This window comes from Tenrec ecaudatus, chromosome 12 (assembly GCF_050624435.1).
Source record: "Tenrec ecaudatus isolate mTenEca1 chromosome 12, mTenEca1.hap1, whole genome shotgun sequence".
NCBI lineage: Eukaryota > Metazoa > Chordata > Mammalia > Afrosoricida > Tenrecidae > Tenrec > Tenrec ecaudatus.
In genome coordinates this window covers 115,381,364-115,397,096 of record NC_134541.1, presented here as the reverse complement: position 1 = coordinate 115,397,096, position 15,733 = coordinate 115,381,364, and the positions used below count along the sequence as shown (strand labels likewise).

At 45.5% G+C, this 15,733-nt stretch overlaps 1 protein-coding gene across 1 annotated transcript in view; it reads right to left on the bottom strand.

Annotated features, from left to right (window-relative positions):
- VPS35L (VPS35 endosomal protein sorting factor like) overlaps nucleotides 1-12,951 on the bottom strand; it is a 119,273-nt gene extending 106,322 nt beyond the window's left edge. The window contains exons 1-2 of the mRNA XM_075564573.1: nucleotides 12,643-12,951; nucleotides 2,253-2,352 (exon numbers count right to left, since the gene is read on the bottom strand). Of these exons, the coding sequence (XP_075420688.1) occupies nucleotides 2,253-2,352; nucleotides 12,643-12,800 (258 nt within the window). The 5' untranslated portion in view covers nucleotides 12,801-12,951. The remainder of the gene's footprint in view (nucleotides 1-2,252; nucleotides 2,353-12,642) is intronic.
- Between the last annotated feature and the right edge of the window lie 2,782 nt (nucleotides 12,952-15,733).

The following is a 15,733-nucleotide window of genomic DNA, read 5'->3' as shown; positions in this document are numbered from 1 at the left end:
AGGAGGCGAGAGAAAGGAGCACTCACCATTCACTGGTGCACATTTGTTTTTCTTTCCCTCCCTTCCATCCATTCCACCACCTCCCAGCTTCGACACTCCACGTTTTCTCCTCCACTCTCAACTACTGCGGGCCTGGTGGGAGTGGCCTCTATTCCTAGTTGCCAGAGAGGCATTAGACTTAAACCAACCACCAGAGTCTGTGCCCTGTTCACCAAGCTGTCTCAGGAAGGTACACATAAGTTGACATGAGAAAGATGGCTAGGGAACAATCTCCAGCTGTTGGGAGTTGCTAAGCTAGCAGGAGAGACGTTTGGGGCTGCTGCTGCTGCTATTCTGTTAATGACATGGGAAGTGAGTTCCTGAGAATAGGAGCCAATCGACTGGTGAGGTCACACACAACTACGGGAGCCCTGAGTGACTAGAGCGGGGCTGGGAACTCCAACCTTGGCCTTCTGTTTGTTCTCAGGCTGCACATGATCATCACCGTGCAGTCTCACGCCCTCTGCCACTAACAAATGCTATATCCTCTATGTGACTGGTATCTATGGTCAATCCCATCTCCACGCCATATGATGAGCACACTGTTTCCATCCGTTGCTAAAAATGAGTGCTAGCCGAGCCGAGAGGACCCACTCGTGTCTCTTGTCATAGGGTGGGTGGAGTTTTCAGTGGCAGAATTCTTGCCTTCACAGGGAGAGGCAGGTTCAATTTGTGGTAATGCACTCCTAGTGCAGCCCCCAGTTATAAGGGCCCTCTACTTCTGAAAACAAGCAAACAAACAAATATGCCATTGAAAACCCTATAAATTTCCAGAGCTAGTTTTGGACATTCAGCAGAGTTGCAGGGACCAGATCAATAAACAAGACTCAGTTTGGTTTTCAGCAATGAAGAATCTGAAAGGGAAATTTGAGAAACCAGTCCATTTACAATGGCACATAGAAGAATAAATATACTAGAGGAAAAAATCTAAGCAGGGAGGTGAAAAATGTATAGAAGGAAACTATAATATACTGAAGAAAGAGATCAAAGAAGACTTAAGTGGGAAAAAAAGTTCCATTTTTACTGATTGGAAGATTCAGTGCTATTAAAATGCCGAAACTACCCAAATCCCCAATGTATACTTGACCCAATCCCAGTCAAATTCCAACAGAAATGGAAAAAGCAATCCTAAACTTTATATGGAAAGCAGTAAGTCCTGAATAGCTACATCGATGCTGAAGAGAAGAACAGAGCAGGTAGACTCAAATTTCCTGATTTTAAAACATGTTATACAGCTACAGTCATCAAAACAGCCTGGCACTGGTATAGCAATGAACACAGCCTGATAGAATAGAGAATCCATACGTCAACGGCCAAATGACTTTTGACAAGGGTGCCGAGTCCATTCAATAGAGAAAGAAGAGTCTTAGTGCTCTCAGGGGACACCAAGGTCAACTGGCATAACACAGTTCACAAAGACAATGTTCTACATGGTAATTTGGTGAACACCAATTGGAGCTTTAAAAGCTCATGAGCAGCCATACAAGGTGCAATAATTAGTCTCTCCCTGTTCAGAAGAAAGACCTCAAATCTTCTAAAGAGCCCTTGTGGTCCTATTGGGAACGCATTTAACTGCTAACCAGTCTTCTACTCTGATCTCCGTTCTCCCACTTACACCAGTTTGTTCAAGGTTTATAAAACACCATCTGTCCAACTGGACTGCTAACCTCAAGGTTAGTAGTTCAAACCCACCAGCCACTCTGTGGGAAACAAATGAGGCTATCTGCTCCCATGAAGATTTACAACCACAGAAACCCTAGATAGGAATGAATGTACAATGTGCTTTACACAATTGATGTATATATGTATTTATGTATGGTGATAAGAGTTGTATGAGCCCCAATAAAATGATTTATATTTTTAAAAATCCTAGACAGAATCACTGTAAGTCAAAATTGACTCGATGGCAGTGGGTTTGGGGGTTAAATGTTCTGTGTAGGCAAATGCTAATGCAAGGTACATTTTCCTTAAATACTCAGGCAAAAACCAAAACTGCCCCATATTCATGATGGCCTCCTCACTGAAATGACGAAAGGGGAAGTAAGGAGGATTGTGGGTGAGGCCAATAACATAAAAAGTAGAAGGAGCATGAATAATCGATTGATTCAAATATGCAAACTATTCATATACAGTAAAACAGAAAAGGCCTAAGCCTATAGTCTGATTTTTAGGGGACGAGAATATCATTTAGTGAGCTTCTTAACAAAACTTACAGTTATGGGTTTCAGTGGGTGATAGTCCCCAAAATCCAGTGGCACCGCCTCCAATCGGCATGATGCGAATTCAGCTTTGTAGTTCCGATTCCTGGAATGCCTGGAAAGCACAAGAAGAACCCAATGAGCTAGAAGGAGCTTGTGAAATAAGAAATTGTCCTTGTTGGACCATCCTGTTTCAAAGGGTGGCTGCTACCAGAACAAGATTTCCCCAAGACCAAGACGGTCTGCTCACTAACATCTCATGAAAATCTGCTATCATCAAAATAAGAGAAAATAAATTCTGGCAGGGATGAGAAGAAAATGGAACGCTTCCTTAAAGGCGTCTGAGAGGATGGCACAGTACTGTGAAGAACAGCTTGGCAGTTCCTCAAGAAGTTAGACAGACAGACAGATGCAGTCAGGTGAACATTTAGCACCCTATCATCTCATCTCCCTGATGAGCGAGCCATTTATGTTTGGTCTAGTTTTTTGTTTTGTCTGCTTTTTGATTGCGGTTTTTGGCTGTTTTCTTTTGTTATTCTTGTTCGGTTTCTTGTTGCCTTGCTTGCTTGTTTTCAATGTTTTTCTGTATGTGAAATCCAGGATAGGTAAATCTATAGAGACAGTAATTGGATTAATGGTTTCTTGGGGGCATGACAGGAAGACTTGGTTTGGGGAGGAGGGCAGCTAGGGATAGAGAGCTATTAATAATGAGTGCAAGAATGAAACAAATGTTCTCAACCTGATTGTGAGGATTGTACAGCTCTTCGTCATGGGTGAATTGTATGCCAATTAAACTTCGGGGTACAGGGGAGAAGTAGCTGGTAAAAAAAAGTCAACAAAGATAATTGTACCTAACTAAGCTTTCCCTCAAGAATGAGAGTAAAATTAAAACATTTCCAGACAACTAGAAGCTCAGACAGAGAGTTCTCATCCCCCACGACAGCCTGACAGAAAACACTGCTGGTGTCAGGCAGACACAGGGACTGGTGAGGCAGGCAAGGGGAGCAACGGCCCTGACAACAGTGCGCAATAGTGCCCATAACTCCTGAAGATGGCCTGTAAAGCCCAAAGGCAGGCGAATGGCAGCTCCAGATAAGCGTTACTACATTGTTACGGTGTTACTAACTGCCCACCTTGCCAAACAGCCAGATGGCAGTGGAAAATTTCTCAATTGCCTTTACCTCAGACCAGTACTATAAAACCCTTCCCCTCCGTCCCAGGCAGCGGGACTTTGCGGCCCCCCAGCTGGGGACCCGTGACCCTGGCCGGGTGCTCAGGATGCTTCCATCCCTTTCTCTGCTTTCCCCTCCCTCCCGGGCAGGACGACTTCTCTGGCCCCAGCTGGGGACCCGTGACCCTCGCCCGGGAGCTCTGAAATAAACCTTCAAAACTATTTTCTGCCTTTGCCTTCTTTCTTTCCAACACACACACACACACACACACACACACACACACACACACACACACACACTAGGAGCTCTGAGATGGAAGGGCAAAGACATTGGAAAGCAATTCCAGGACACATGTAAGAAAGAAAGATCCTCACTGAAGAGAACTGCATGGACAAGCATAAGAGCTAGCAATCAGATATCTTCTTTGACCACAACAGAGTGAAACTAGAAATTAATAACAGGAAGGGGGAAAGTACAAAAATACTTAAAAACAAAAAAACAGGCTATTAAGCTACCAAAGGGTCAAGGAAGAAACCAAGAGATACCATACATTCCATATGTTTGAATGGAAATGAAAACACAAAATTCAAAACTTTTTTTTAATCGTTTAATTAGGGGCTCATACAACCCTTATCACAATCCACACAAACATCAATTGTGTAAATCACATTTGTACATTCTTTGCCCTCATCATTCTCAAAACATTTGCTCCCCATCTAAGCCCCTGGCATCAGCTCCTCATTTTTCCCCTCCCTCCAAAATACCAAAACTTATAGGATACTGTGAAGGCACTGCTCAGGGAGAAATATATAGCAACAAATACTTAAATGAAAAAGAAGGCTCTCAAATCAAAAGCCTAACTTTAAGACTTCAGGAACTAGAAGGAGCAAAGAATAAACCTACCAAAAGAAGAAACAGCAAAGCTCAAAGCATAGTTAATGAAAAACAGTTAAACAATAGAGAACATCAATAATGCCAAAAATAAGTTTTTCAAAAAGTGACAAATGTTTCACTAGACAAGAAAAAAAGGCTGGGGGTGGGACCAAATAAACATAATAAACGAAAAGAGACATTATAACTGACCCAAAAGAATTCAAACAGATGATAAGCAAACGATATGACAACTAATAATCTGGATGACATGGACAAATCAGAAGGTGCTGTGGGAAACAGAAAGGTTTTCCCCTAGGTTGTTTGCTGCTTGCTAGCACATGGCAGGTATTCAGCTGTATAGAGGTATCCAGAACATCTAGAGCAGGAGTCCTCAAACTTTTTAAACATGAGGCCAGTTCACTGTCCCTCAGACCGTTGGAAGGCCAGACTATAGTTTAAAAAAAAAAAACTATGAACAAATTCCTATGCACACTGCACGTCTTATTCTGAAGTAAAAAAGCAAAACGGGGCAAAAACATCCGGTGGGCCACATGTGGCCCTGAGGAGCCCTTAACTAGAGCAATCAGACACTATTGTCTGTCCCACTTAGGTGGGGCACACTCCCTACTGAAAAGGATGGTGGATTGTTTCCTTGAAGGAGAAGTCAGAAACAAGGTCAAGCCAACTCAAGGAAGACCAAGGTTAGGCGGCCATCTAACCTTGATTTTATGATTTTGAATTTTATTCCACATTTTTCTCCCACTCTATCTAATATTATTTTCAGAGCAATTGGCAGTTATTGTCAGGCATCATCTAGTTCATCTGGTTTCAGGGTTGTGGAGACTTGGGTTTAAGTGGTCCATTAGTCTATCGTAGGGGCGTCACACTGGCAGCCCATGGGTCACATGTGGCCCCCAAGGTAATTTTCTGTGGCCCACAATGCTCTTAAATAAAATATAACAAGGGAATTGTGTGTATGGTATTGCTTCAATCTCCCCTAAGCACTATTTTTTTCCTAAGTTTTTTTCTATTTTCACTTTATTTCAAAGCATCATGGGCCACAAAAAATTGCCTCAGGGGCCGCATGTGACCCGTGGGTCACCAGTTGGACACCCTGGTCCATCGGATTAGTTGTTACCATGTCCTTCATCTGTCATCACTCTTCTTTTCTCTGAACAGACCAACAGCTGCATCTTAGACAGCTGCTTAGAAAGCTTTTAAGGATCCACAAATCCTGGCACATGTGTACCCCTAGTCCCTCCCCTTCGTACTGCATGTACACCCCTAGATCGTCCCCCTCACATTGCTTGTATTGCCTATGATACAACCCCTTCCTGTTACGTATGTGGCTACCTGTAATCAGGGGGGCTTGCATGCCGCTTGAGGATATATAAGCCTTGGTTAGAAATATACTCTCTCTTCCTCCCTCTCTCTGCACGGACCTCGCTGCTGAGATCATGGCCATCCCAGAGGTGAGCAAGCTACCATAAAATGTGCCTGACTTATTTATTTTACCTTCTCTCCTATCTTCTATGACTTTACTATGATCTTTATATACTATCGCCATAAGTGGCGCCTACAGACCCTGCGATTGTTAGAGGCTGGATTACTTTAACAAGGGCCACCTCCCAAACTGACATACGAGGAGAGGAGAATGTCTGAACAGACTCCTAACAAACGCCGAGATTAAATCAGTGATCAAAAGTGCTAACAGTAACAACTCTGAACCAGATGACTTCACTGGGGAAATCTACCAAACAATTAGAGGAAATTCGAAACCAAACTTGTTTATACTCTACCAAAAGTTAGAGAATATTCTTTAATTCATTCTATTTAGCAAAAATAGCCCAGGCCACAAACAAGATAAACCACTACAGGCTAATACTCCCTACGAATATCAGTACAAAAACCCTCAGCAAAATATTACTAAACAGAAACACTCAGGTCAAGTGACATAATACAACTCATAACGATGATGTCTACTGTCTACGTTGGTGAGTAGCAGCAATGAGGTTCTTAAAAGCTAGCTATCTAAGCAACTATTGAGATGCAACTACGGGTCTGTTCAGAGAAAAGAAGTGATGACAGATGAAGGCCACAGTAACAACTAACCCAATAGACTAATGGACCACTTCAACCCAAGTCTCCACAACCCTGACACAGATGAACTAGATGACACCTGACTATTACTACCAACTGCTCTGAAAATGATATTCGATAGGGTGGGAGGAAAATGTGGAATAAAATTCAAAATCATAAAAGAGACCAGGCTTATTGGTTGGCTGGAGACTGATGGGGACTCCCAAGACTACAAGTCTCGTCACCACTCAGCTCTGGAACTAAACTCGCTCCCATGCTAGGATGGGGCAAACCTGCTGCACAAGACCTGTTTAAGCCATGGCATTTTTTATATATGCCTGTGAAAGTTGGACAATGAATAAGGAAGATGGAAGAAAAATTGCATTTAAATTAAAGTGTTGAGATTCAAAGTACGATAACTATCATATAAGCAAAGCTGTCTAGGGGAAAGTGCAGCCAGAGTACTCCTTAAAAGTGAAAGAGCAAGATTTCATCTCAAGTATTTTGGCCAACTCACTTCAGCAGCCTCCAAGTCCCTTGCTCCATCTATGGCATCAGCCGCCCCCACAGCTTCATGACTTCACTCCCATCTCCATGTTCCACTAGCACCCCACCCCAGTGGTGCACGCCACCCAGTTTTATTCAACATCTCTGTCAGCCAGAAACCCACGCCTGCACAAACGCAGAGCTTACCATCCCTTTCCAGACGGATTTATCTTTCAATGAATCGAAAATGCCATATTCCATTCTCCACTTTTAAAAACTATCTACTAGAGTACATTGCTTAATACCACTTTGTCACATATACAAAATGCAAACCATCTTAATTTTGCAATTAAAATCACCTATAATAACGTTTTTAAAATTCTGAACTCAGACCCTTAGCTTTTTAAAAAATATATTTATATACAAAGTCAGGATCTCAAGCCTAAAAGGATCATAAATAATGTAATCCATATGACCCCTTTACACAGACAACCAACCAATTCTTGATTACAAGAAAAAATTAAAATCCCATGGGATAAAAAGAGTTGAATAATATGAGAAGGTTTCAAAAGTTGGTAACAGTTTTTAATTAAAAGATGCAATTATTCCATGACCTTTTTTTTCTTTTCTTTTAAAAATCATTTTGTTGGGGACTCGTTACAACTCTTATCACAATCCATACATAGTGTCAAGCATATTTGTACATTTGTTGCCATCATTCTCAAAACATTTGCTTTCTACTTGAGCCCTTGGTATCAACTCATTTTCTCCCTCCCTCCCAGTTCCCCACTCCCTAATGAACCTTTGATAACCTATAAATTCTTTTGTCATGTCTTACACCATCCAACGTCTCCCTTCACCCACTTTTCTGTTGTCCATCCCCCAGGGAGGAGGTTACATGTAGGTCCTTGTAATCGGTTCCCCCTTTCTACCCCACTTTCCCCTTACTCTCCTGGTATCGCTACTCTCATTATTGGTCCTGAGGCATTTATCTGTCCTGGATTCCGTGTTTCCAGTTCTTATTTGTACCAGTGTACATCCTGTGGTCTAGCCAGATTTGTAAGGTAAAATTGGGATCATGATAGTGGGGGGAGGAAGCATTAAGGAACTAGAGGAAAGTTGTATGTTTCATCCTTGCTATACTGCACCCTGACTGGCTGGTCTCCTCCTTGAGACTCTGTAAGGGGATGTCCAGTTGCCTACAGATGGGCTTTGGGTCCCCACTCCACACTCTCCCTCATCCACAACATGATTTTGTGTTTTTTGATGCCTGATACCTGATCCAGCAACACTTTGTGATCACACAGGCTGGTGTACTTCTTCCATGTGGGCTTTGTTGCTTCTCAGCTAGATGGCCGCTTGTTTATCTTTAAGCCTTTAAGACCCCAGATGCTATATCTTTTAATAGCCGGGCACAATCAGCTTTTTTCACCACCTTTACTTATATACCTATTTGTCTTCCGTGATCTTGTCCGGAAGGTGAGCATTGTAGAATACCAGTTTAATCAAACAAAGTGTTCTTGTGTTGAGGGAGTACTTGAGTAGAGGTCCAATGTCCATCTGCTACCTTAATACTAAACCTATAAATATATGTACATAGATGTATTTCCTCATCATCATATATATACTTACATTTGTATATGCCTTTATTTAGACCTCTATAAATGCCCTTTGCCTCCTAGTTCTTTCCTCTTCTTTCCTTTTACTTTCCTCTTATCCCACTATCATGTTCAGCCTTCATTTGGGTTTCACTAATTCCTCTTGGTTACATTGCCCTTGATCAAGCCCTACCAGGCCTCCTACACCCTCCTTGCCATTGATTTTGGATCATTTGTTGTTCCCTTGTTCCTGGGATTAACACCAACTTCCTTTTCCCTACCTCCCCCTCTTCCACGTCCCCGTCCCCCCCCCCCCCGTCAGTCTGTTGTTTCTCCTGCCTATTTTATCCAGACAGACCTGTAGAGATAATATGTACAAAAAACAAGACAGAGCAAAACAAAACAACAAAAGAAAACAGAACAACAACAAAAATAACAAAAAAAGGAAAGAGAAAAACCTGTAGTTCCAGGTCTGTTTGTTGACCTTTAGATGTGTTTTCCCGTCTAGTCTGATGGGAATGTCATGTCCTGGGACTAAAGTCTATTTTTGGTATTCCCTCGAGACTTTCTTGCTCTGCTCTCCTTGTTCTGTTGCCCACTCTTAATGTTTTTCTCGGTGTGGTGGGATCAGATCGGGTGCAATTCCCACACTGTGTCTCCAGTGTTGTCCCTTGTAGGGCTATGAGTCAGTGAGGGATGTCATGTCTTGTAGTGGGGCCAGCCATATGGTCCTCTCTGTGGATTGGCTGCTCCGAGGAGGGACATCATCCTCAAGGTTTGGTGGGCCAGGATGTGCTCCACTCTCTTCCTCCCCCTTCATTTGCTCCTGTGTGCTCTGATCAGACATGTCCCTCTCCCTGAGCTGTAGCTTCAGTGCTGTCCTCTGAAGTAAATTCTTCTGGAGTGAGGGGGGACTGTCCACCTAGTTGGGACTGGGGCTGGCTCCTAACACCTCTATTGGTTCCCTGCTTCATGCTGGTATGTCGCATTCATATCTTGAAGCAGCGGGTTAAATCCATGAACCTTTTAAAGCCCCTTCCTTCCTAGGCAGCAACAGCCATGCTGATGACGTTGTCAACATCAAGCTACACTTTTATCTTTCAGATCACGCTTAACTTTCAGTTGTCAAGAAAGGCAGCATTTTGAAAGATTCACAGTAACAGAATGAATGAAACTGTAATATGACTTGAAATTCAGTGTCAAATGTGTTTTTAATTAGTGTGTGTTAACAATTAGGAGGCCCGGTTGTGTAGTGGTAACACGTTGGGCTGCTAACTGCAAGGTCAGCAGTTTTAAAGCATCAGCCGCTCCTCAGGAGAGGGGAGGCTTCTCCACGTCCATAAAGCTACTCTTGGAAAACCAAAGGGGAGCTCTACCTTGTCCTATAGCGTCCCCGAGTTGGAATGGACTTGATGCCAGTATTTGGGTTGGGTTAATAATTAATAGCTATTAACTCCAATGGCCCCCAAGACCCTTGAAAAGCTGAGAAAGGCACTCTGCCAAGACAACTGGATATATATAACCATTAAATGACAGTGCTCATTCAACTTGTGCTGATATGTCCCTATAAAGGTTTACATCCTCAAAAGAGTCCCTCAGAGTCCCCATGCATGCAATTAGCTTCGATCACAGTGGGCTACTTGGCTAAAGGTGCCCTGGTTGGCACAGTGGGGTAAGCATTGTGAATTACCAGTAAGTGGCTTCAACTACTACCTGCAAGGTCGACAGTACAAACCCACCGGCTGCTCCTCAGAAGATGAGGTTGTCTGTTTCTGTAAAGATTTTTAACCCCCACGGTGCAGTTTACTGTGCTCTGTCAGTATAGGGTGGTCACTAGGCGGCAATGGCAGTTGGTGTGTGGTTTTGTTTTATTTTCCACTATCTTTACCTCCATTTCCTCGTGTAACCGACCCGATGGAGGAGGTACTGTGATCGTGCCTGGTTTTCAGATGGAGAAGTTGAGGCTGTGAAGGTTAGAAACCCCTCAAAGGTGAGAAGAGTTGTAGGTGGTTAGAGCTGAATTCCAACAGAGGCAGCCTGAAACTCAATAGCATTATAAAACTTTTTTTAAAGCAACAATTGTCTATTTTTTTAAAAAAAGATTAAGCTCTGAAATTAATTTTATGTTAAAAAAGCAAGATGCAAAGGGGTTCTTTTAAGAAAGCATTGCTTCTAGGAGTCTTAAAATAGAAAAGAAAAAATTAATAAAAAACAAAGGAAATAGAAAAGAAATTTTTTCTTTCTGAAAGCCCATGGCAAACAACTCAGTTTTCACTTCCTGTCATTTCTTGTATTTCCTCAAATTTGCTCTCTGACCCTCATGTTTCCTATAGTTTGAGAAGTTTATTTTCTCCAGTGCCTGGGTTGGCTTTTGTTTGGAAAGGTTAACAGCGACCTCCAGTGGGCATTTCTCAAAAATCCTTACTTTGATCTTCCTGCCAACAAAACTCGAGAGGGTTTTGATAGGACAGGATAAAACTGTCCCAAAGGCTTTCCAAGTTTGCAATCTTTACAGAAACAGTCCCCACCTCATTCGAACCACCACCCTTGTACTTAGCAGCCAAGGGCTTAACCACCTCGTTGCCAGGGCTCCCCTGCTAACAAAGTTCTTATTGCTGTATAGTTTATATATGTGGTGGGGAAAAAATCGCTAATTTTAATCACCAGCAATAAGAAATACTCGTTTGGCTCCCTGGCAGTTGATACAGACAAAGACAAATGTTTCAGTCCTCACTCCTGGCTTTGTCTTGCCTTCCTGACTCCACAGTGTGGTCCCTAGGACAGCAGCAGGAACACCCGCCTGGAAGACTAAGAAATGCAGCCATTTGGGCAGCCCCAGACCGACAAAACCAGAATCTGTAACAAGATGCCCCAGGTGATGGATACACATGCTCTTTAAAGGTGGGCAGGAAACTTTCTATTTTTTAGATCAATGACTTTACTTATGATTTACCAAATCACTCTCATTATACTGGAAATGTCAACAAATCCTCCCATACCACGATTCTGTGCATCATATTTGCATTATTAACAGGCTGTCAGTCCTCTTGGTGGGTCACAGCACCTTATTTGCAGATGCCCATTCAATCATTCTGTAAGCATTATAAAACCACGCTGAGGAAACCATACGAAAGTGATCCATGTAATACACATGTCCATCAACTGGATGAATAAATGTGATCTATGGTGGAATATTATTCAAAAATAAATGAAAGAAAACTATCTCAAAGGACCATATAACATATGGTTTCATTTATATGAACTTTCCAAAATGGGAAACTATAATGATATTAAGTAGACTAGTGGTTGCCTAAGGCTTAAGGTTCATATCCATAGCAACCTACAGGAACCAATTCACCATTAAGTTTGGATGTTTTGGTGGGGGGTTTTGGTGGGGGATGCTTAGGGGAATTGGGACGTCAATTTTCTGTGATGCAGGGGCGATCTCGCATTCCCAGAGAATTCTAAATAATCCTGTTATTAACATCACAACTTGAATTCTCCAAACACAGCTGTCACCATGGTAATCTGAAGCTCTGTCACAGCCACAACACCCCTGACAGGGCCCTCAGCCTTGACACGCGTCCGTTCCTCCTGCTTGGTGAAGCTATTCCTCCTCCAGACCAGTGGAAAACTCTCTTCCTCCCTGAGCCTTCCTCGGGGCGTCGGTGCCTCACCGAAATGATCGTCTTTGAACATGTAGGTCTTCCTCCGTTAGGCTGCGGGGCTTTCTGACGAGCTGTGCCAACCGCAGGCTCCAAGCAATGTGGATTAAGCAGTGGCCACTTTACAGGTGAGAAAACCAAGTGTCCTCAGGACTGACCAGCCCGGAAATGGACTTAGCAGTCCGATTTCTCAAGTCGCCCCTCGAGGCTGGGCCCACCTCTCTTCCTCCAGCCCCCCCGACCCCGCGCCAACCTCCACTGGGGACGCCGGAGCCTGGGCCCTTGAGCTCTCGGGAGAATGAATGGGGACGAGCCCGTGCGGGTAGCGGCTAACCGGCAGACCCGGCGAGAGCCCGGAGCTCCCCTGGCTCTGGGTAACGGTCGGGGAATCCGTGGCCAAGACGAACCGGAGATGCCCAACTGAGCGGAATTTACACCCACACGCACGGAGAGACAGACAGACAGACAGGCCGACCCAAAGACAACCAGGAACAATAGCCCTTCCCAAACCCACCCGCCACTTCTTCCTTACCAAGGAAAGACGGCCATCTTCCCAGTCACGTGACCCCCGACCGTGGCTGCGGCCCCTTCCTCCAGTGCAGGCCCGGCCCCGCCCCGCCCCGCCCGCCCGCCATGACTGTGAGGGGCAGGTGTCGGCCCGGGCTGCGGCGGCCCGCCCGGCGGCGCCATGATTGTGAGGGGCGGCCACCTCTTCCCGCGGCACCAAGGCCCTCCGACACCGGCGCCTCGAAGGGCAGCCGGCCATCGTGCCGAGCGCAGGGCACGCCATCCCTCGGTGCCATGTCAGGGGCAGCCGCCCGCCCCGCAGAGCCGCGCTCCGTCCTCTTCTGGCGCCATGCCTGTGAGGGGCAGCCGTGCGCCCGGAAGCCGGGCACTGGAGCTCGGTGCCGCCATGATTGTGAGGGGCAGTTGGCGTCGGGCCCGCCTCGCCCCCTAGGGGCGGAGAAAGAACTGCACCCGGGCGGTGGGGACGTGCGACCGTCTGTGGGCGGGAAACGGCGCGCTGGGCTTCCGCTGCCGTGAGGCGAGCCCCGCCCCCTCTCCAGGCCCCGCCCCTCTCCCCGCCCCCAGACTGGGCACGCCCAGTGCTCTCTCCCGTCGCTGACCACCTCTTACAGGGCAGGGAAAAACAGGGTTAGCATGCCACCGCTCTTGGCAAACCTCCATGTTTTTAGGAAGGCGGTTATTACTTGGACCACAAAACTTTGTGTCCTACTATTCTTTTCCTTGCCTTTTTCACTCTCCCTTTACGCCTCCCTGTCACCGCCTAGTGCTTGACGTGTTGGGCTGCTAGCTGCAAGGTCAGCAGTTTGAAACCAGCAGCCGGGGATAAAGAGGAAGGTAATCTACTTCCGGTAAAGTAATTGTAAGGAATTTTGGGGCGCGAAACAGAACCAAAGATCCAATCGGAAAAATTTAGAAGCAGGCTTTATTGGGAGGCTTGCAGGTGGATTCAGCAGCAACTCAGGGAATTGAGCCTTTGAAACCGCGCTTTGGGAAATTTAGGCTGCGGTTTTTATACCCCTGCTGGCAGGCACAGCTGGGAAGGGTCCAAGCTGGGGAGGATCTGTGCACACAGGTGCTTCAGAAGGGAGAAGGTCTTTGACCTTATCTATATGCCAAGGACGGCTAGATTGGAGTGTGCATATCTTCAGAAAACATTCTGGCTCCAGGAATTTGAAGGTTGAGCAGGGGAGGGGGAGATCAGTGAGAGAGGGAGGTCAGTGAAAGGGAGGTCTATGAGAGGTGAATTCTGAGAGCCAAGCTGAAGGCACCAGATTCAAAATGGAGTCCCTTTTGCCAAGACCAGGCAGTAATAGTCTCGGAAACCCACAGGAGCAGTTCTAGCCTGGCCTTTAGGGTCTCCATGAGTTGGCATTGACTACGGCACTGCGTTGGCTTTTATCAGGGTCTGAAATCAGGTAAGCTGTAGGGACATAAAGCCTCAGAAATCGTAGATAGGGCCACTCTGAGTAGAAACGAGCTCGATGGCAGTGGCAGGTGGGATTCCCCCATTGCAGGAATCATGAAGGGTTAGGTTTGGGACTGCTAACAGCAACATTGGGTGGTTCGAACCCACAGACTTGAAGCCGTCTGCTCCTGTAAAGATGTATATAGGCTCCTAGTTACCTTCTCGGAACCCCATTTATCTTTGGACCTGTAAGGATTTGCAGCCTCAGGAAATTTGCAGCCTCAGGAAATCCTAGTTGGGGCCTGTGAATCGGAATTGACTCAATGGTAATAAATACCAGTGGATGATGGTGTGTTTGGGTTTTGTGGGTACCGGGTGGGTACTGTCTATTATGAAGAAACTATTAAAGGCATGAGCTGGGATTTGAACTCGACCCCAAACCATAGTGACTCCTAGGTTAATCATTCTAGTAGGGAGCCTATTCACTTTGAGGTCATGAGACAGACCTGCACCAAGGCACTTCTGTTCACTCTCAGGGGCCTCTCCGCACAGAATATGGTCATGGAGCAAGCTGCTCTGGTGAAGGTGCAGTATCCTCTCCTATGTACTCTAGCCCTAACTCGCAGTGTACCTGGCTGCAGCCTAGTGTCTTCATTCATTAAATGAGCAGACGCTAATAAAATGCCTGGCATACCATAAGCACTCAGTAGCAGCTAAAAGAATGGCTTCCTATCTCTCGTCTGTGATCTAAACACACTGCCACTGAGTTGATTTCCACACAAAACGCCCCTAGAGGGCGGAGTAAAACTAGCCTTTGGGTTTCCAAGGCTGTAAATCTTTCTCTGCCTCACAGTGGTTGGTGCTTGCCAAATGCTGACCTTAGGTTCCCATTCCAGTGTGTAGCCCACAACGCCACCCTCACTGTATCATAATGCAGTGCCTCTGATCGTTGACTGTGCTTAGGACCACTGGGGAGCGTGTGAACATGCAGATTCTGCTCAGTGCTGCTGCTGGGGGAGTCCCTGTGATACACAAGGAGCTGCACCGGTGCTTCATACTTAGGGAGACAGAGCTAGAGGTTATCCCACGCTGCTCTTAGGCAGCGTCAGGCACACCCACTCATCAAAACGCTTTCTAAGCCCACTGCCGTGCAGTCGAATCCGACTCGTGGCAACCCTACAACAGGGTTTCTGAGGCCGGAAATCTTTGAGAACTAGCTCCACAGCTCCTCCGGAACTAAGAAAAAGGCATCCCAGTCGGCGCTCATTCACAGCAATCCTACAGAGGGAGTCGACTGCCCCCTAGGGTTGCTAACGCTGTAATTTTCCACCAAAGCAGGCTGCCACATAGTTCTCTGCTGGTGATTTTGAACCTGGGACCCGCAGTTAGCAGCCAAGTGCCTAACTCCTAAACCACGAGGGCACCTCCTTCTGTCGTGTAGACTAAACAGACAATGGAAGTAGTCTTTAAATGGGCTGTTGGGCCTAAATATGGCTGACAAAGGGATTTCTCCTCCACCCTAGATAGAAAAGAAGGCTTAGGGTGGATATTAGATAGTGAGTGTGGGTGTAGGTCTATATTACATGGTGGGATATACTTTCATGAGACTTAACTGTAAACAATTAGATCACAATATTTATGGTTTTCCCAGATACTTTCAAATATTAACAGCCCTTTCCTTGGTAAATAA